General features: G+C 39.2%; 1 protein-coding gene across 3 annotated transcripts in view; it reads left to right on the top strand.

The window, feature by feature from the left end:
• The window catches only part of LOC127433275 (peptidyl-glycine alpha-amidating monooxygenase B-like), a 339,472-nt gene that overhangs the window by 224,006 nt on the left and 92,077 nt on the right, over positions 1 to 23,389 (top strand). For all 3 annotated transcript variants that reach the window (XM_051685008.1, XM_051685009.1, XM_051685010.1), the window contains one exon: positions 15,179 to 15,308. In XM_051685008.1, coding sequence (XP_051540968.1) covers positions 15,179 to 15,308 — 130 coding nt within the window. The remainder of the gene's footprint in view (positions 1 to 15,178; positions 15,309 to 23,389) is intronic.

Below are 23,389 nucleotides of genomic sequence, written 5' to 3' on the forward strand. Positions count from 1 at the left end.
CCGTCGTCCATCCCTCTAAACTCATACAGTCCTTGTACGCCTGAGAGAGTCCCTGTGACAACTTTGCCGTTGGATTGCTCAAGTCCGGTGCTTCTATACAAATTCTGCGAGACAGAATTACATAACAGAAAATATTATATAAAACAAACTCCAGCCAATTGGCAGAATAAACACAAAGAATGTGAAGATTCAAATTCCAGCCACTAGCGGAACCAGAACAAAAAAAAAAAAAAAAAAAAAAACAACATTCCATTCAGTTTCCTCGGGCAGTCAAGCGAATGTGAGCCGGCTGTTCATGATTGTGCAGATGACCTAATCCTCCCAATGTCCTACAAAAAATACTCCACAAAACAAACTCCAGCCAATAGGAGGCATAAACACAGAGAACGAGCAGTTTCATCCACAACTGTCCCTTAGGAGTGTTACTCAAAAAAACAAACTCCAGCCGCTAGGCGGAACCAGCACAAAAAAAAAAAACCGCCGCCCAATTTATTGGATGGTTGAATGTATATTCAGCGAGACAAGCTACATGGGGGCAACGTGAGAAACACACTATGTTTTCCTCAGTCCAACGATTTTTGTTGCAGATGTTGCTGGTGCTTATGTTGAAGTGAAGCAAAACAAGTTTTCGCTTGAACGGCTCATCTCGCGAGCAGCTGCAGTGTACTGCTCTTATGCAAAGAGCTCTAATAAAGCTTGCATGCAGTCTCACGAATGCACACAGGAGATCATCGGTTGTCCAAGAGTTTCACTTAATAATACATTAGATTTAGGTTTGTTTCTCACCATAATTTATCGTATTCCTTCAGAATAAGATATGAGTCGCATACAAAAATATTTAGACTTCTAAATTATACTTTTGTGTCCTTTTGAAGCTTGAAGAGGTTGTCACCATAAACTGCCATTGTATGAGTTCACTGAGCACACATTTTTTTCACAATTTCTCCCTTTGTGTTAAGAAAAAGAAATAAAGTCATATGGGGTTATAACAACACAGGTGTGAGTAAACAATGACTGAATTTTATTTTTTGGGTGAACTAATCCTTTAATATGATTTTAAATGAGTTTAATCTTGCAGTTGAGACTGGTCCACGAGTAAATGCACCTGCTTTGCATGCGCTCGTGCAGCTCTATACATCGGGCCATGCTGATAATTGGTGCAGAAAGCGCCGTTTCGTTCTGCTTTTGGTTAGGATGACAAGGGAAGGCTCATTAATATTCACGAGGAAAACGCTAATTGATTGGTCAGTGAGACGTTCTGTTTACCTGCTATCCTACATTTCTGAAATTAGCTCAGGGGCCACATGAATTGAGGTGGTGGGCTGGATTCAGTCCTTGAGTTTGACACCTGCGCTGTAAGTGTGTTACTGTAAACACATTTCCCATTCACTTATACACAATGAGGGATGAGTCAGAATTTTTGTCTGTGGTAACTGTTAGGGGCCGTGTATACATAAAGTAATAAATAAGCCTGAATATCCTTTAAAATAGTTTTACTTAACCCGCACTCTGAGTACATACAGTGCATCCGGAAAGTATTCACAGCGCTTCACTTTTTCCACATTTTGTTATGTTACAGCCTTATTCCAAAATGGATTAAATTCATTCTTTTCCTCAAAATTCTACAAACAATACCCAATAATGACAATGTGAAAGAAGTTTGTTTGAAATCTTTGTACATTTATTAAAAATAAAAAATGGAAAAAAAAAAATCACACCAGTTGTACAACCTCCATTCCCTATCTATCACTCACTTGACATTGTGTCAATGTAGTGACACTAGGGGTCACTCTTGGGAACCCGAGACACCTCTGGTCTTTGATAAAAGGCCAATGAAAATTGGCAAGTGGTATTTGCATGCCACTCCCCCGGACATACGGGTATAAAAGAGCTGGTATGCAACCACTCATTCAAATTTTCTCTTCGGAGCTGAACGGTCATGCTCATTGAGCTGAATTTCTACTGTTCATTCACCTCTGCTGGATCTGACGGCGCATTTCAGTGGCTTCTCCCTCCTCTGCACTGGTGCACTGCAGAGAACGCCCCTGGGCGCTTCAGCAGAAAAAAGAGAGTATATTTTCTGAAAGAGTTTATTTCTCTAAAAGAGCAGCACACATGGAATGTCTTTTTAAAGACACATCTTTTTAAAGATGCCTTTCTGATTGTGTGTTATTCCTAGTTACGGTCGATATCTCTCAACTTCGGATGGTCATGATCGCTGTCTTTCGTGTCTGGGCACGACCCACATGGAGGCAGAGTTCGTGGATGGTTCATGTTCTCACTGCGAGAACATGACCATGGCAACGTTGCGGTCGCGGCTTGCTTTCGTAAGATAGCAAGCCACCCCAGCGGCTCCCCGCCTCGGTCCTTCTACCTACGGGTTTGAGGCCAGCGCAGCTAGCACTGGGGGTGATTTGGGGACCCCAATGTGATCGCCTCCGCCGGGTATCCCCCCGCGGACCTCCCATTCCTCAGCACGTTCGTCTGCCCCAGTCGGGCTTCCAGATGAGTCCACCGGCTCGTCTCACGGCGAGTCTGGCCTCTTGTTCGGAGCCCGTGAAGATGATGAGCTCTCGAGCGCAGCATCGGAGAGCGGGCTTGTCCAGTCGGACGCAGAAGCCTCAGCTGGGCTTCCCCCTTCGGGGACGATTGCCCAGTCACAGGCTGATGCAGAGATGACGGATATGCTTTCCCGGGCGGCCGCGAGCACCGGGTTAGAGTGGAACCCTCCGCTCTCCCCTGAACCCTCGTGGCTCGATGATTGATTCCTGGGCTCACGGCGCCGCTCAAAGCAGCCACGCCCCGCTCCAGTGCCTTTCTTCCCAGAAATGGAGGAGTGGTGGTAGTGTAGTGGACTAAAGCACTGAACTGGTAAGTGGAAGGTTGTTGGTTCAATCCCCACAGCCACCACCATTGTGTCCTTGAGCAAGGCACTTAACTACAGGTTGCTCCAGGGGGATTGTCCCTGTAATCAGGGCACTTTAAGTCGCTTTGGATAAAAGCATCAGCCAAATGCATAAATGGAAATGGAAATGGAAATGCACGAGAAGCTGACGAAATAGTGGGGGGCACCTTTTACTGCCCGGCCCCGATTCCTCAGTTCCCTCGATGGCGGGGCGGCCAGGGGCTATACAACGATTCCCCCAGTGGATAAGGCACTAGCTGTGCACCTATGACCGCAGTGCACCGCCACCTGGCGCGGACGCCCAAATCTCCCGTCCAAGCCCTGTAGGTTCACGTCGTCCCTGACAGATAAAGCCTACAACGCTGCTGCCTTGCACGCCATGGCTCTCCTGCAGGTCCACCAAGCCAAGGTGCTAAAATAACTGCACGAGGGTAGTTCCGCCCCAGATCTGATGCAGGAACTGCGCTCGGCGACCGACCTCGCTCTCCGAGCGATGAAGGTCACGGCGCGGTCTCTCGGGTGGATGATGTCCACATCAGTGGTCCAGGAGCACCACCTTTGGCTCAACCTGGTCGAGATGGGTGAGGCCGACAAGACACGGTTCCTTGCTACCCCCATTTCCCAGGCTAGCCTATTCGGCGACACTGTTGAGGACTTTGCCCAGCATTTCTCGACAGTGAAGCAGCAAACGGAGGCCCCGGTGCGGCTCAAGATCCCGCACCCGGTCTGCTCATTGCCAAGGGCGTCCCCCTGCAGTGACTGCACCAGCTCCACCACAGCCCGCCCCTTTGGCCTGGCCCCGGCGTGGAGCACACCGCAGGAAGAAGACGGCTGTCCTTGTCTCCTCGCGTCTTCATGAAGGCAGCCCTTGCCCCGTTAAGGGAAGGGGGCATTCACATTCTCAACTATCTTGATGACTGGCTAATCCTAGCTCACTCTCGGGACATGTTGTGCGCAAACAGGGACTTGGTGCTCTCACACCTCAGCTGACTAGGGCTTCGAGTCAACTGGGAAAAGAGCAAGCTCCTCCCGGTTCAGAGCATCTCTTTCCTTGGTTTGGAGTTGGACTCAGTCTCTTTGACAGCGCGCCTCATGAACGAGCGCGCCCAGTCGGTGCTGGCCTGTTTGAAGGCGTTCAAACAGAAAACAGCGGTTCCACTGAAATTTTTTTAGAGGCTCCTGGGGCATATAGCATCCTCAGCGGTGGCCACCCCGCTCGGGTTGATGCATATGAGACAGCCCTTGGACCGACTTCTCATTTCTACGGGCAGGTGTTCCACTAGAACATGTCTCCAGGCGCGTCGTGGTCACGACAGACACCTCCAAAACGGGCTGGGGCGCTGTTTGCAATGTGCACGCAGCTGCCGGCTTCTGGACGGGCCCACGACTGCATTGGCACATCAACTGCCTCGAGTTGTTGGCAATTGTGCTCGTCCTGCGGAGGTTTCGGCCGTTGATCCAGGGAAAGCACGTGTTAGTTCAGACTCTGTGCAAGGTCAGGAAGGACGAGGAGCAGGTCGTCCTGGTAGCACCCTACTGGCCCACCTCGGACCTCACGCTCCTCGCGACAGCCCCCCCCCCCGGCGAATTCCCCTGAGGAAGGACCTTCTTTCTTAGGGACAGGGCACTATCTGGCACCCGCGACTAGACCTCTGGAATCTCCATGTCTGGCCCCTGGACGGGACGTGGAAGACCTAAGAGGTCTACCACCCACGGTGGTAAACACGATCACTCAGGCTAGGGCCCCCTCTACGAGGCGCCTGTATGCCTTTAAGTGGCATCTGTTCACTAAGTGGTGTTCTTCCCGACGGGAAGACCCCCAGCGATGCACAGTTGGATCAGTGCTTTCCTTCCTGCAGGAGAGGTTGGAAGGGTGGCTGTCTCCTTCCACTTTGAAGGTGTACATTGCTGCCATAGCAGCACACCACGATGCAGTCGATGGTAAGTCCTTAGGGAAGCACGACCTGATCATCAGGTTCCTGAGAGGCGCCAGGAGGCTGAATCCCTTCAGACCGTGCCTCATTCCCTCATGGGCCTCTCTGTAGTTCTTCTGGGTCTACAGAGAGCCCCCTTTGAGCCTTTGCAGTCAGCTGAGCTTAAGGCACTCTCCTTGAAGACTGCCCTCCTGACTGCGCTCACTTCCATCAAGAGGGTAGGAGACCTGCAAGCGTTTTCTGTCAGTGAAACGTGCCTGGAGTTCGGTCCGGGCTACTCTCACGTGATCCTGAGACCCCGACTGGGCTATGTGCCCAAGGTTCCCACGGCCCCTTTTAGGGATCTGGTGTTGAACCTGCAAGTGCTGCCCCAGGAGGAGGCAGACCCAGCCCCGTCGTTGCTGTATCCGGTGCATGCTTTACGCATCTATTTGGATTGCACGTAGAGCTTTAGGATCTCTGAGCAGCTCATTGTCTGCTTTGGTGCACAGTGGAAAGGAAGCACTGTCTCCAAGCAGAGGATTTCCCACTGGGTCATTGACGCCATAGCTATGGTATATCACTCCCAGGACATGCCACCCCCGGTAGGGCTATGAGCCCATTCTACCAGGGGTGTAGTGGCCTCCTGGGCCCTGGCCAGGGGTGCCTCTCTAACAGACATTTGCAGAGCAGCGGGCTGGGCAACACCCAACACCTTTGCAAGGTTCTACAACCTCCGGGTGGAACCGGTTTCGTCCCAGGTAGTGGCACACAATACAAGCGGATAATCCCGGGATAGCCAGCTGGGTGTATCGCTTGCACATAGCGCCTTTCACCTCTTCTGAGCTGAAGACATGTGCCATTAATTCCCAGTAGTGTTCACAAACTATGTTCCTGGTTGACTTCCTCCGAGCCCTGTGGCAGTCTAGTTTTCAGAGAAACTCAATGCCGGCCCAGTACACGTGCTAACTAAGTGCCCTGTTCTGGGGTAGGTGCTCCGCATATGGTGGTTCCCTGTAAGGTAACCCCATGCGATATATATCTTCTGCTAATTTGTTTCCCTGTTGGCAAACTGCGTCTTCCTTGGGCAGGGCCCCTCTCCCCCAGTCTCCATGTTTGTAGTAACTCCTCCCCTGTTGGGTAGGATCTACCTTGAGACTCCCCACTTGGTCGTCAAAGACCACGTGACATATTTTGTCCACTTAAATATCCCCCCCCCTCTCTTTAGGCGAGGTGTGGTCTCCGCGATGTCCTCCCCTTGGGAGGGACACCCCCGACTAGACCTGGTGGCCCAGTCGGATAATCCCCTTTCTTTTTTAGGGAGTGGAAAAAAAGAAGGGGAAATGAGACCACGACTGGTTTAGCCTGTCTCTATCTTTTGGGTAGTCGACTTGTCCCCAAAGGGCCGTTCGACACTCATAACTATGTTGGGGAGGTTACGTGTCGGCCTGGTGTGCTGGCTACGAGGCACACAGTGGTCTGCCCATCACACACTGCCTGTTCACGTAACACAGTTCAGCCAGTTGTGGCGTTTCGTATAGGGACCCCTAGTGTCACTACATCGACATAACGTCGAGTGAGTGACAGATAGGGAATGTCCTGGTTACTTGCGTATCCTCCGTTCCCTGATGGAGGGAACGAGACATTGTGTCCCTCCTGCCACAACGCTGAACTACCTGCTGAAATGGCCGGACCTTGTCTCAGCTCCTCAGCATAAAACCTGAATGAGTGGTTGCATACCAGCTCCTTTTATACCCGTATGTTTGGGGGAGTGGCATGCAAATAGCATTCGCCAATTTTCATTGGCCTTTTATCAAAGACCAGAGATGTCTTGGGCTCCCAAGAGTGACCCCTAGTGTCACTACATTGACACAACGTCTCATTCCCTCCATCAGGGAACGGAGGTTACGCAAGTAACCAGGACGTTTCCTCAGTTCCAATGACTTTCTCTTTTTTCTGCTCACACTACCCATCCTCTATTGTCTTTCCACTTTTCCCCGTGTTTCTCCCTGTGTAGATGACTTCTTTTCCCTCCTCTCTAAACTGCTAGGGGAGAGAGAGGACATTGTCCACATGCATAAGTATAACCCTGCAGACACGGCCCATACTCAGGCATATCTGGTGGCAGAAATTGAGAGCATTATGCAAAAGAAAGACCTGGGATGGCCGCAGTTAGGCTACAAAATGAAACTGGATGCGGTTCTGGTGAGGGACAGAGTGCACAAGTTTCACCAGTTAGAGTTCACTGTCCAGACAGCCGACCACAGGGGCAGCTCAGGGGGACAATTAAGGTGGGTTTTGGCCTCATTTTTTAACCCAGCTAAATGCAATGGCACAAATGTTTCAAACACCTCTCTTACCACTTTTCCACCAACATGGTGCTGGAAAATGACATGAAACTGTTGTACACATTTCCATTAATATTTGTTGTGTTCAACAGAGGCTCTAGCCACATGTGGGAATTTCCATCCAAATACATTTTACTTACAAATATCATAGATCGTAGAAAGCATGCACATCCAAACAAAGTTTTGAATCCAGGTACACGACCAAAAATATATATATCCATAAAAACTCACAACAAAGTCGGACTTATGGACTTACATAATATCATGTCATTGCTATGATTTTTATTAGTTATAATTTCCGACTATTGCTGCAAAAACAGCTCCTGATTGAATCAAATTACTTTGGATGTTCAAAGTAACATAATAAAAAAAGGAGATGCACTTTGTGTTTGTGAGCAGATTATGCATTTACATAGAAAGAGGTTCGCAGATCCCCGGCCGAGCACTGGGATGAGAGCTGAGCATGAGAACCAGCACCATTTTGGTGGAAAAGGGGTATCTGAATGTTTTCATGGCCTATGAAATACAGTATGATTGTGTGAATAGTCAGCTTTCATTTTAAGTTGCTCAGTACACGGGTCACAGTGTCAGTATGAATTTCCTGCCCACAAGTCCATTTTTTTCCCCTGCGGAGTGTTTGCTTGTTGTGTAATATGGATAGTGTTTAATGGTGATAGTTCATTAGCTGCAGAAGAGAGAGTTATCTGAAACATGAGAATTTAATAGAATAGATTTCTGGATGCATTGCTTTCAGCTCATTATAGTTAATAATTTTCCAGTGGAATTATCAGGATTGAAGTGCTTTGGTATATGTGCACATCATTTACTAAAGAAAGTCTTAACATTCAAGCCCCCATTAAAATCCTAAAATCTTTGGACGCCTAAATGACTCCTTTGGGTTAAAGGAATAGTACAACCAAAAATGAAAATTCTGTTATAATTTTAATTTAATAAATGTCCCATTGGCTAAATTCAGTACAATGGCAGTACAAAGGGGGACTCATTTTAATGCTTAATAAAATACCTAAAAGTGTCGTAAAATTTGTCCAAGCATTTGTCCATGCAGATCATGCATCATATGCACACTTTGTATGATGAACAGACCATCATGTTGCAAGAACCAATGAGGTTGCGAATGTGTAAATATGTAAACATCTGAAATTTTACAACAATCCCACCTAAATCTCATGAAGGGCTACTTTTCTCAATTCATCCCTCATTTTATTCAGAAGGAATGATTTTTGAAGTATTTAACCTACATTATGACCTTCAGACACTTGTTTCCCAGCAAGACGTGATGCAAACATGTCCTAAATTACATTTATATTGTTGTTCTTCGCAGATACCTTTAACCAATAGGCTACTTTAACACGTATTTCTTCTTCTGTAGCCCATCCGACCTCTAGGTTTGACGTGTTGTGCATTCTGAAATGCTATTCTGCTCCATACAATTGTACAGAGTAGTTATCTGAGTTACCATAGCCCTTCTGTCAGCTCAAACCAGTCTGGCCATTTTCCGTTGACCTCTCTCATCAACAAGACATTTTCATTCACAGAACTGCTGCTCACTGTTTTTTTTTTTTTTTTTTTTTTTTGCACCATTCTCTATACACTCTAGAGACTGCTGTGCGTGAAAATCCCAGGAGATCAGCAGTTACAGAAAGACTCAAACCAGCCTGTCTGGCACCAACAATCATGTCATGGTCTAAATCATTGAGATCATTTTTTTCCCCATTCTGATGGTTGATGTGAACATTAACTGAAGCTCCTGACCCGTATCTGCGTGATTTTATGCATTGCTCTGCTGCCACATGATTGGCTGATTAGATAATCGCGTGAATATGTAGGTATACAGGTGTTCCTAATAAAGTGCTCAGTGAGTGTATAATATGTATATTAAAAATAGATTATTATATATTTTCATATTGTGTTTATTATTAATATTATAGTACTTATATTACTACATTATCATTATTTATTCAGTTTATATTATTACATACTTATTAAAATTGACTGATTCACATCGCTCCCTTACAGAGTCATTGTACAACGGCATTTGCATGTTGGATTAACAGGTTTATAGATCTGTAACATCTTAATTTTAGTAAATATGTGACAGAACATTCTCCCTTAATGCATGCGCTCACACTAAACCCAGCAAGCTGCTGAAAGCTGCACGAGAGAGGGAAGAGGAAGAGGCAGTTTATTTGTGCAGATTATGGAAATACAGTAAAACAATATTATTGATTTTATTTGTTCATCTGTATGGATTGGTTTACCAGTTCTCACCTAAATGTTAAAGTGAATAAAAAAGTGTGTGGGAATTCCCTGCATTATTAACATAGAATATGTGGGAATTATTACAATTGTGTGTAATATCCGCATTCCCATGCCGAATTTCAGGCCCTATAATACTTGAATACGGGACACAATGCCTTCAAAATGGGATTTCTTCATTTTGGCCAAAATATGGAATGTCCTGGCTGATACAGGACCCTGGCAACCTTAAGTAGTTAATTAGCCTGCTAAGCTAGCATATATTTAGCAAGCTACTACATTTAAACAGCAAAGCTTTGTAGAATTTAATGCTCTCAGATTTAGATTACTTTGTTTTCTTGATATATATATATATATATATAAAAAATAAAAAAAACTTAGTCGGAAGCAAACATTGTATTATGATTTACTATTGTCAATGGAAATACGTTTATTATTAAACATATAGCCTTTGTAAGGGTAAATTTAGTCATCATAACAGAAAGATACTAAATCTATAAAATCGGTTATCTTCAATGTAATATCTGTTTTACCCAATGTAATACACCAACAAATTATATTAAATGTATTATACTATTATCCACATTGAAGTAATAGTTTTATTATGTATAGTTTTATTATGACTGTAATTATGTGATGCAAAAGGAATTTATTTTATGAGATATAACAAATACCACCAAGGGTCCAAGGGGTTAGATTTTAAGAGGGATTTGATTTTGCAGTATTGCACAACACTGCCTTTGTTTTACAAACTTTCCCAACATGTGAATTATAATTTGGTCACCCTAATATGCTTGCATAGCATTATTGATAGATTCTTATTCATTTGCTGTAGCGGTGCTGTTGTTCTGGGTCAGTAGTTGACTTACAGATATAAATGAGCGTTCATGCATTCTTCCCTTTGTAACATCTGCTTTGTTTGATGCCATTCAGCTGCAGCAATTGCTGTGAATAAATTAATCAGGGCTCTTGTCTTGTGCAGGTAAGGGCACTTCACACTGTGCTCCTGGGGTTATTATAATGCACATATACACGCAGACAGTCATGGAAAATAAACTGTTTGCATCGTCTGTCATATAATACTTGTATGGAGGTCCATTAGTTAGCATACAAAAAGAATGTAGAATGATACTTATAATTGATGTAGAGCAGTTTGTCTGGCAAAAGCAAGTTTTTCTTTCGTTGTACTTGCCCTCATACATCATAAGTTTTACATGATGCAGTTTTGTGTAGGAGCTGCCTTGTGTATGCATGCCTTCATGCTGTCTGTTTGTTTGCAGATATTGCAGTATTTTGAGGCAAAAATACTGGCAGTGAGGACAGCGTGTCTTTAATCAGCGTTCTTGTGCTGTCATGTGAATCTCATGCTACACCAGAACTAATACCTAAACAACATAATTTACTTCCAGCATCACTCTGTTTATGCTGTGTGTGTGTGTGTGTGTGTGTGTGTGTGTGTGTGTGCACATGCGCTTAGCTATAGTTTGGTGACAATTTTGTACCCAAAAGTGAGATAAAACTTCCCTTATTTGGGAAAACGATCCATAGATAAATTAAATAATGATTTTTAAAAAGTTTTCTGTTAGGGTTAGGTTTATGGTGTGGGTTACGGTTGATTCATAGTCATTATCGTTAGCTTTATATAAAAACAATTGAAGTTTATGGTATGCTTCTATTTCGATAGCTGAGCAAATGTGTGTGTGTGTGTGTACATTATTGCACGGGTTTGGAGGGCATTGTTATTATTTGCTGTTTACAGTGATTTCACACATCATTAATAATAGTTGTGATTTATAGACATTTGAAGGCACTGCTGTAATACGTCTTGAGTAATGCAGTACAGCTAAAGGAAATATTCTATTTTTTCTTTTTTTTTTTTTTCTTTTTTTTTTTTTGCATAAAATGTGTTTGGGTTTTCATCCCCTAGAATTTTTGTTGAATATAACTTACTTTTAAAACTGCTCTTTAATTCTTTGTATATTACAGCATTAGCTATGTCCTGTTTATATTAATTTAAACATAAATTATATCACTAAGTATAGACAAAAAAATGTCCTGCTTGTTCTCTTGTCAGAACATCAAATATTCATGTTTTTCACTATTAAATATATCCTGTCTTTTAAAATTGTGGTATCTTACATTATCACATATTCTTAGAAAGCTCTGCATACTGTATTTTCGCAGAATTGGAACACCTGTTGTTCTACACGTCACCCACATCTTGCATGTTTATTTATTAAATATTTTGGGTAAGTTAATTGTGCTTTTAACTACCAATAAAGAAATCTGTTTTGCGTAATTCCACAGATTTTCCCCAAAGTCAGTGAGGAAATGTGAAAAAAGTCCATCTGCGCCTACATTTACACAGACACATTTATCAATGACATCTTTGGCTATTTAAGGAATGGAATACTGGCATACTACAGTGTTGTGGAAAAGTATTTGCCCCCATCCTAATTTCTTCTGTTTTTGTGCATATCTCATACTAAATTGTTTCAAAAATTCAAACAAAAGCTAACATAAAACAAAGGCAATCTGAGTAAACAGGAAATATAGTTAAAATTATAATGTTATTTATTGAAGCAAAAAAAGGTATCCTATACCAACTGGGCCTGTGTGAAAAAGTATTTGCCCTCTTAGTTACTAAAACCCTAAATCTATTGTATGAAACTGCATTCATAATGGAGTCCAGCTGGACTAGACCCACCCAGACCTGATTACTGCCAGCCCTGTTCAATCAAATCAACACCTAAATAGACATGAAGTTGGTTAAAAGGTCTCACCCAGTAGCACACTATGCCAAGGTTGAAAGAAATTCCAGAAATGATGAGGAAAAAGGTGATTGAAATACATCAGTCTGGGAAGGGTTACAAAGCTATTTCAAAGGCTCTGGGACTCCAAAGAACCACAGTGAGAGCCATTATCTCCAAATGGAGAAAACTTGGCACAGTAGTGAGCCTTCCCAGAAGTGGACGACATTCCAAAATTCCTCCAAGTGCACAACGATGACTCATCCAGGAAGTCACAAAAAGCCAAGGACAACATCCAAGGAACTGCAGGCCTCTCTTGCATCAATAAAGGTTACAGTTCATGACACTATCAGAAAGGCACTGGCCAAAAATGTCATCCATGGAAGAGTGGCAAGGCAAAAACCACTGCTAACCCAGAAGAACATTAAGGCTTGTCTGAATTTTGCCAAAACACATATTGATGATCCTCAAAACTTTTGGGAGAATGTTCTGTGAACTGATGAGTTGAAAGTGGAACTGTTTGGAAGACAGGGGTCCCGTTACATCTGGCGTAAATCAAACTCAGAATTCCACAAAAAGAACATCATACCTACGGTCAAGCATGGTGGTGGTAGTGTGATGGTATGGGGATGCTTTGCTGCTTCAGGGCAAGCTAAATTAAAGTTTTGGAGTGGCCAAGTCAAAGTCCTGACTTGAACCCGATTGAGGTGCTGTGGCAGGACCTTAAACAGGCAGTTCATGCTCAAACCCTCCAGTGTGGCTGAACTAAAGCAGTTCTGCAAAGAAGAGTGGGCCAAAATTCCACCACAGCGTTGTGAAAGACTGATCTCAAGTTATCGGAAGAGTTTGGTCGCAGTTGTTGCTGCTAAAGGTGGCACAACCAGCTTTTAAGTTTAAGGGGACAGTTAGTTTTTCACATGGGGAAATAGGTGTTGGATAACTTTTTTGCTTAAATAAAAAAATATATAAGTGTATTTTGTGTTTACTCAGGTTGCCTTTATTTTATGTTAAATATCGTTTGAAGATATACAGTAATTTATTATGAAAATACACAAAAATAGAAGAAATCAGGATGGGGGCAAATACTTTTCCACAGCACTTTACATACTTCACAGTGCATGCTGTATACCTACTGTTTGCCTAGTATTTGTTTTTAAATAAGTGAAACAGTACGCAGTATGCAACAATAAACGTTTCAAACTAGAGCTTAAATGATTAGTCGATGTTATCGACAACGTCGACAATATAAAATTATCGACAAATATGTTCACATAACATGAGATCATATGAAACTCTAATGATGATGTGTGAGAGGAGCACTGCAGCTAGCTCCTGACTGAGGAGAGGAAGAATTACACAGCTCACAGTTCAGATGGACTCAAACCTTTCCAGAGAGCTTCAGGTGATGTAGATCGCAAATTATGAGGGAATTATAATGCAAAAATACCAAATAAGTAAATACAGAAGCACTCTTGTTGTGGAATAAGCAGAAAAGATGCTCTTTAAAGGAAACACCCCGGCGTTACCTCCTAAATGCAGTGATATTTAATTTGTTATAGCTTTATTAAAGTTCAAATAAAACAGAAGCAGATCATGTAAATAACTACAAACTCCGAAACTGGCATTTCTCTGTGGTCAGCACCTCTTCTATGAGTTGCGCGAATGTCCCGATCTAGGGGGGAGAGATTGAAACTGCACCCGGCTGAGGCACACTCTGTCATGGGGACGTTTGTCCCTCGAGCACGCATGCTTAATACAGCTAGATTATAACGTGATGGTTCGCGACTTATTGAATCATAATATATGTGTCACTGTGCATTTTTTATCATGAAGAAAATTGGCAATACACAGCTTTATTAATAAGAGAGAGTTTGTTTTTTTGTGAGTTAAAGATGGATTGAAGTGAACAGAAAGGTGAGAGAGGGTAGTCTTCGCCCCATTATACACTGCAACAAAATACATTTTTTATTTGATTTTGTTTTGGCTTATCTTCCAAATATAAATGTTTAAAACTCCTTTAAAACAATGTACATTTTCTTTAGCAGCTGTACTGCAGAAGAAAAAAATATTATCTGAGAATGTTGAATATAATATTAAAAGTAATAACTTAAAAAGTGTATTTTGTCTTTACTGCACTCGCAGAAGTATAACCAAGTGAAAAAATACACTTATATACAAAATACACTTATATTTAAGACACATTCTCTTAAAGCATGTCTGAATATCTTATATGTTGCTTCTCAGGTAAATGTGTCTTGTTTTAAGGATTTTTAGACCATTTTAAATGGAAAACAAGACAAAAACAATTGATAACAATATGATTTTTAGTAGTGAATTTCTTTACTGAATTAAACTGATTAAAAAGTATTTCTTTCCCTTTATTTCAGTGAATGTCATTTAGAAGTATTTTTAGAAGATGATTTTGTCCTCTCTATTGTTAGCAAACACATTTAATACAACCTTTTAAGTCGGGGCACAAGCTGAATAATCGGTTAAGAGCTAATGATTAATCGCGGTAATAATCACCGAATAGTCGAATAATCATTCTAATAATCGTTAGATTAATCGATTATCAACATAATCGTTAGTTGCAGCCCTATTTCAAACATTAGTATGCTACATTGTCATCACATGACCTCATTACATGCATATTTAATTAAGTGAGATGTGACATTTGACAGTTATTAGTTGTCACTTGATTCATATGAAGTGTTTAGTGCAAAGTGATTCACATAATTATTTATTTTTTTAGTAGTGTTCAGCTTATGAAGGTGTTCACATACACAATATCCATTATCAGAGCTACAGCCTTTATTTCAGCTCAATGCTTCCTCATTTCCACCACAACACTCACATTTAACCGAATCATACTCCAGCAATCAGACTGCTGCTTGTGTTGTGACATTCTGTTAAGTGGGTGTGCAGCCTTATGTGTTTACACATTACTCTTTGTGCGTGTGTGTGTGTGTGTGTGTGTGTGTGTAGGGTCTCATCTGGTGGAGGTGTCAGACTGGCCTGAGGTGGAACTGCAGCTGGGGCAGGTTTCTGGTCTAGCTTTGGACTCTAATGATAATCTGGTCATTTTCCACAGAGGAGATCACAGATGGGGAATCAAGTACGTACTGAAATATAAACATTATAATCTTCATGCATTTAAGACAATCTGCTCCTATAAAGAAATGTAATGAACATGAGACCTTTCACTCATTAAGGTCTCATCATCTAAATCTAAACTTATGTAACACATCTGATGAAAGCTTTTTTGAAGAAAAATCTTTGGATTTTGTGGCATATACTTTGGATGTATATTAATGACAAATGTCTTTGATACAAAAAAGCACGCTGAATTGCTCTATCTGGAAAATAAATCCATTAAATTAACAATGCTTGCATTTTTAGGGGCTGCAGTTTAATATGGTTGTATATTTAAGCTGTGAAAATTTCAACTGAAAAAATTTCACCCAAAATATCATAATTAAAAATTAATTAAAATAAATAATTAATTAAAAAAAAAAATATTTACCTTCCAAAATTAAGAAATGTACTAATCTGTGCTCTCAGATTTTTAAACCGTACCCTCAATTTTGCAATCCATACCCACAGATTTGTAAAGTGTACCCACGGTTTCGCAATCCATACTCACGTTTTTGCAAAATCCATGGATTTGTAGCCTCTCCTTCATTTTAGAAATCTGAGCCCAGTGATTAGACCAACACACAAGATCAACTTATTTAATAGTATATTATTTATAATGGATGAATACTAATAATAGTTTTAGGCTGCAGGTCAGCAACACTGCAGGTCATCTTAGTTATGTGCTTAAATGACTGATTCTTCACAATTAGCATCGGGTATAGCATATTAGACAGTGATATAATAAGAAATTATATGCTTCACAATCTTGCTCAGACATTTATTTTTGTTATTTATTTTTAACAAAAAACACCATCTATCCTTTCATTTAAATAGGCTATGTTATCTACAGTGCAAAACAGCTTTAAATTATTTAGCTGTTACCTGTTATCCTGCCTAAGGATGTCTATAGGGAACATTTCTATTCAAATCAGCTGATAAAATTGTATACAAAGAAATAGCCTATATATGACACCATAGTCAGCACTAGACAGGTGAACTCTTCCCCTAAAAAGAGCGCAAGGGCCTAATTCTGAAAATTATTTAGGTTAATTAAATATTATCCAAACAAATTAAAAACATTATTTAATTATTTTGTTCATTGTTTAAAAAAATGTGTTTACATCTTGAATATTTGATTTGCACATGTAATGCCCCTTTTATCTGATTGGTCAATACACCCTGTATTCTGTACTGCCTTAATCTTATCAGCCAGAATTAGAGTTCTGCTCTGCAAATTTGTCTCAATTTTAATTAAATATTGTCCTGAACCACCACTCACTGTAAACTGCATGCTGTATGTAGTAGAAACTTGTTGCTGGGCACTTAATTGGTGTTGTTGCGAGGCATTCTCTCTAATGGATGATGCATAAGATTGCAAGCCACATGACTAGGCTATATGCTGACTGGGAGTTGGTCTATTATATATTACTTTTATATTTAATAACATTGTACTGTAAGGAAAAACAGTTACACCCAGTAAAAAGACCAGTATGAACAATGATGATCAGGAGTCAAAGTTGAGATTTAATATGTTGAGAGAAATTTTACTGAAGACAGAGTTCTCCACATTTCCAAAGGCAAAAGACAGAAAGAGAAAATGAGGATCTAATCTCGAACTAACTCAGATTACTGAAACAACAGTAATTATAAGCATATGCAAATGAACTGACATCATCTCTTACAAGTACAGGGTTCTGATAGGTGAACTTAACAGAACAAGTCAAGTCATTTGTCTAGCAATTTTCACAACACACATAGTTTCAAAGCAGCTTTACAGAAATAATGCTTTAACAGAAAATAAAGCTGTAATATCTGTAATGTCAGAGTCATCAATGTGCAGTTTGATAAAAATGAGATTATACAGTAAATTGTGTCTTAAAAAAATTAATGAATAATTATTATATATTATTATTTATTATATAATAATATTTATATTTAGACCCCCAGTGAGCAAGCTAAAGGTGACTGTGGCAAGGAACACAAAACTCCATAAGATGGAGGCATGAAATGAAAATTCACCCTATCTATTTTCTAAATGCATGTTATTGATCTTATTGTGAACAATTCATCCAGGCATATTTTTTTTTTTTATTTGTTTTTTTTTTTAAACTAGTAATCTTTATTCAAAATGAAATAACTCGATCTTCCGGTGAAACGACAGACTTCTCTCCGGTGATGTATGCAGGACTTCTCCAATCATTTAGTCCGCTTAAACCCTGCCCCTTTCTTATAAATACCACAACTTTGCGTAGAGTTGATCGAAGGGTCAATCGCATGTTGGTGAAAATGGCAAGGTGTATTTCTGTCCGTTTTCCTTCAAACCTATCATTCCTTAACCCAAACTTCCTTGGTTATGGTTTAGCTGGCTTGAATTACATTTTGAATGAGGAGGAATAACGGCAAATTTATTTATATTTTTGAATGCAGTTATTTTGGGATGCACAGCACGAGTAAGTGGTTTTTTTCCTTTATATTTAGTGTATTGTGATTCAAAACGTTAAAATATGGTTATCTTTTACTCACTAGTTTTTCAACTTCTACAGCCTCTTCGTAAGCAAAGACCGGGATGTGCTCATACGTTTATGTTGTCAATTTGATCATAAATGTGTTGAGATTGCTGTTTAATTTCACCGATATCCAGCTCTGACTGGAGCAGCACAGTGGTAGGGGTGTGTGTGTCCACAGCAAACTTGCATTCAGATCTTCCTCCATTCTGCTCTGCAATGCCCATATTTTCACAATCCAATCAACAACCAATGGATAAACTAAAATCCCCGCCCCACATTTTTTTCTTGTTCGATAAGCTGTTTCACTCGGAAATACGTCACAATACAGAAGTAAAGTCGGTCGCAACGTCCGTTTCATGCTGACTTTAATGGAGAAAAATAACTTTGGGGGAAACCAGGCTCACTGTGGGGGCCAGTTCCCATCTGGCTAAACAGTAGGAATATAATGCCAGTATTAGTTATTTATGTGTAGTGCAAGTCATGGTTTAAAATTAGTAAACTAAATAAGTGTTAAGGGCCAATGTTTAAACAAAGGGATTTTTTATGAACTGTAAGATTAATGACTAATGTCTTTGAAGTCCATCTTGGATTAACTGCAGAAGTTCACATAGATGCACTGTCCTTTGTTTTTTGGCTGATGAAGGATTTAGTTATTAACTTATTGCATCTTTGGGCTGCCGCCCGCAATTTTTCACACTCAAGCTTTAAAAGCTCACCATTCACACATATTGTGGATTAATTGCAAGAAATTGGTCTCATTTTTCAGAGAACCACACAAATAAAATAAAAAAAGACTCCAGTTATTCATAAATAATATTGTATGTGTTTATAATTTTATGATTTTTTGTTTGTTTGTTGTCCTAACTTTGTAAACATGTAATTCTGGTTCTGTTCACTCAACCTCACTTTGAAAACTCTCATTTTATTCCACTAGGTGGCAGAAAGCACTAGAATTTTTTTTCTCTATAACGTTCCATCACAATATACAGATCTGAAATGTAGGTGGCGCTCTTACACATTTAGCCCTTACAGATGTGCTCGTCCATAGACATTCAGTCTAATTTTCAGTTCAAGCACCACCCTTGTTGTTTCATTGAATATAATAGCCTCTGACTAGACTAGAAAGCTGAGATCCTCTTATTTGCGATGATGTAAAACATCTTATCTTCAGTAGTCGAAAACATATTTTCTGATGATTTGTTTTGCATGCTTTTTCTTCTGGGTGGCATATTTTTTTCTGGACATCTAAGATTTAAAATTGTATTATTAAGACGAGCAAACAATGGCTCATTTTTTAGAGAAATTCCTAAGGTAAAGGCAGATATAAAGTTTCTAGCTATTTGGGGCTTACATTGACTTTAACAAGTCTAACAAAAATATGTCTTTACAGTCTGAAATAGATTTGTGCATAATTTCTACTTCTGTTTTACAATGTTGAAGAAACTGCATAAGTATGCCCCTCTAACTGATCACAAGGATGATTATTTTAATACATAATAATATTTTAATAATGTGCTTTTATTCAGTCGAGGGCAAAGTGGCTTGAAGAGGAAGAAAATATACAAGTTTTTTTTTTTGCACTTAAGAAAAGGAACTTCAAAAGGAATGCACTTACTGCTTTAAATATCGATGGGGAATCACTGTATGGATCACTCAATTATATAATTTGAGTTTAATTTAAGTGCGAGGCTTTCATTCAAATGATAAAAAAAAACATTCCTTCTATTGATAATGATTTTGAAGAATTGTGTGACTTAAAATTTCTTCTGTGGAAATTAAAGAAGCTCTTTTTGGAATGAAAAAAGGAAAAGTTCCAGGAACAGATGGGCTGACTGTGGAATTTTATTTACATTTTTGGGAAGAGATTGAAAAGCCCCTGTATCACATGTATAATGAATGTATCAATTGCAGGGAAATGACAGTTACTATGAAACGAGGTGTTATTTCATTAATTGCCAAACCGGATAAAGACCCGCTTTTGATCGAAAATTGGAGGCCTATCTCTCCTCTAACTATTGACTATAAAATAATTACATCAATATTCGCTAATAGATTAAGGCAAGGTTTAAATAATGTGATTAATGAATATCAGTCATGTTTTTTAAAAGGTCATCATATAACTAACAATATTAGGCTGGTGCTTGACCTTTTGGACAACACTGAGAAGGTAGAACATGGTGCTATTATTTTCTTCTTGGACTTTTACAAAGCTATTATTTTCTTCTTGGACTTTTACAAAGCGTTACAATAGAACATGAGTTCCTGTTTCAATCTCTAAAGCTTTTTGGATTTGGAGAATTTTTTTTTTAAGTTTAAAGGTTTTACACACATATTAACAGTTATGTGATTCTTAATACCTCTACCTCCAAAAGATTTAACATTAATCGTGGAGAACATCAAGGATTCCCAATCTCCCTAGTTTTATTTTTGTTGGTAGTCAAATTATTATCAGTTGGTATTGTTAAAAATAATCAAATTCAAGGTCTTATGATTTTTGGTAAGGAATTCAAAATATCCCAATTGACAAATGACACTAAAGAACGTATCCTTTATTTCCAGTGCTATTTCGTTGATTAATTCTTTCTCCAAGGCTTCTGGATTAACTCTAAATTTATCTAAATGTGAAATCCTCTCATTTCATAGTTCAAACGATAAGGTTATCTTGAACATTCCAGTGAAATCTTCTGTTGAATATCTAGGAATTTCTATAACCAAGGATATTCAGGATAGACAGCACCTCAATTTTTCTCCAAGGTTAAAGAAGACAAAAAATATATTTAATTGTTGGTTGCAACGTGATCTTTCAATTTACGGTCGTGTCCTTTTATCAAAAGTGGAGGGCTTATCCCAATTTGTTTATCCTTCTTTATCTTTATGTTAAAGACTGTATTTGTAAAGATATTAATAATATTATTTATTATTTTATTTGGAATAATAAATCTCAGAGATTAAAAAGAGGGTACTTACCAATAAGAAAGCTGAGGGAGGTCTGGAGGTCTGGAGTCCCCACTTTGGGGATGTAAATAACACTTTCAAAATAAATTTAAAAGATTTCTACTTGCTCCTCATTCCAATGGGAACCATATCCCATATAGCATCTTTAATCAAGTAGGTGGCTTGAAATGTTTGTTAATGTGTGACTTATTTCAAAATTACCTCTGAAATTGTCCACGTTTCACCAGCAAGCTCTTCACGCTTGGAAGATTTGCTATACCCATAATTTTTCTCCTCACACCTCTTTGCTTTGGAATAATTCTAATATAACTACTGCAAATAAATCTTTATTTTTACTTAATTTGTTTAACAGAGACATAATTCACCGTTTGATAAAAATGGGGATCTACTAACATATGAGCAATTTATGTTTACTCACAATTTCCCTGTAGATTTTAAGGAATTTAATTTGATCATTAAGGCTATTCCTTTATCCCTTGTTCAACTTATAAAAAGTAATCTTTGCTATAACCCACCAATAGTTACTACTCCGAAAGTAATGCTAGACGGCATTGAATTTACTGGTAAAAAATGTAACAACAAACATATTCTAACCATTTTTCAAAAACAAAACAGAATCTCACCGAGAGGATTTTTTTTTCAACTTCAACTTTTATTTGACAAAATTAATTGGAAGAGTGCTTGGTTAAACCCTTTTAAGTATTGAATTAAAAATAAAGGAAATGCATTTCAAAATTCTACATACCATCTACCTAGTCAAATCTTTGATTGCAAGATACACTGACATTGATGACTTTTGTACCTTCTGAAAGAACGATAAAGAATCTTTGACACATTTAATTTTTTGTAAAGTTTGTTAATGTTTTTTAGACTGAACTGGCAAAATTTATTTTTAGAACAGTAAATGTTAATAACTGCTTTACTTTAAAAGACAATTTTTTTTATGAAAATAAAGATGACAAATGTCTAAAATTTATTGTTAACTTTTTTATTCTGTTGGCAAAGTGTAACATTCATAAGCAAAAAATATGCACAATTATACCCCACTGTAGAATTTGAATCCTTTCTGCAATCTTTAAGAATGTTAAATAACAAAAAATCTAAAGATTGTATAAGATATTATGATAATATATTTTAACGATATATTTGTTATGTTTGGAATATATATAATGCTATGCTTTATGTTCATATTTTGTGTTAACGTATCACCAATAATAATAATAATAATAAATATAACTGCAAGCAGAAATTATCGGTGCCAAGCACAGGAATGGCAAAAATGAGTGAAAATTGAATTTTTTGTGAAGATTTTAGGCAAACTGCTCGAAAAGCAAGGAATAGAATCACTTGTAATGTAATATACATTGTTCTTGGCATCAGCCAAATTGTCTATCAATGACAATAGACTAAAATTATCAAACGTTATTAGCATTTTTAAAAACATAATATAATTGCTGATTACAAAATCAGCCTTGATGCAGCATGATACATCTTATCGTATTTCAGTTATTTTATCAAAATACACAGATGTGAACTTTCTTTTTTATTTCATAATAAAATTGATAAAACATTAAATACAATTAATTAAAATTCAATAAATTCCTTACAAAATGTTGCAAATGTTTTCTTCTTTAGATGTCATATACAATAAGACAGTAAGTATACTGAAGAGCTAATTTAGCCTGTTAACTGGCATTGTCCCATATATGCTTTTTCAGCGTTTTTTACAGTTGAAGTCAGGAGTTTACATACACTTAGGCTGAAGTCATTAAAACTTCTGATAGGCTAATTGGCTAATTGGAGTCAATTGAAAGTGTACCTGTGGATGTATTTTAAGACCTACCTTCAAACTCAGTGCCTATTTGCTTGACATCATGGGAAAATCTAAAGAAATCAGCCAAGACCTCAGAAAAAATTGTGGACCTCCACAAGTCTGGTTCATCCTTGGGAGCAATTTCCAAATGCCTGAAGGTACCACGTTCATCTGTACAAACAATTGTACGCAAGTATAAACACCATGGGACCACGCAGCCATCATACCGTTCAGGAAAGAGATGCATTCTGTCTCTTAGGGATGAACGTAGTTTGGTGCGAAAAGTGCAAATCAATCCCAGAACAACAGCAAAGGACCTTGTGAAGATGCTGGAGGAAAGTAGACAGGTATCTATATCCACAGTAAAATGAGTCCTATATTGACATAACCTGAAAGGCTACTCAGCAAGGAAGAAGCCACTGCTCCAAAACCACCATAAAAATCCAGACTACAGTTTGCAAGTGCACATGGGGACAAAGATCTTACTTTTTGGAGAAATGCCCTCTGGTCCAATGAAACAAAAATTGAACTGTTTGGTCATAATGACCATCGTTAAATTTGGCGGATAAAGGGTGAGGCTTGCAAGCCAAAGAACAACATCCCAACCGTGAAGCATGGGGGTGGCAACATCAGGTTGTGGGGTTCTTTGCTGCAGGAGGGAGTGGTGCACTTCACAAAATAGATGGCATCATGACGAAGGAACATTATGTGGATATATTGAAGCAACATCTCAAGACATCAGCCAGGAATTTAACGCTTGGTCACAAATCAGTCTTCCAAATGGAC

Source organism: Myxocyprinus asiaticus, chromosome 43, assembly GCF_019703515.2.
Source record: "Myxocyprinus asiaticus isolate MX2 ecotype Aquarium Trade chromosome 43, UBuf_Myxa_2, whole genome shotgun sequence".
Classification (NCBI taxonomy): Eukaryota; Metazoa; Chordata; class Actinopteri; order Cypriniformes; family Catostomidae; genus Myxocyprinus; species Myxocyprinus asiaticus.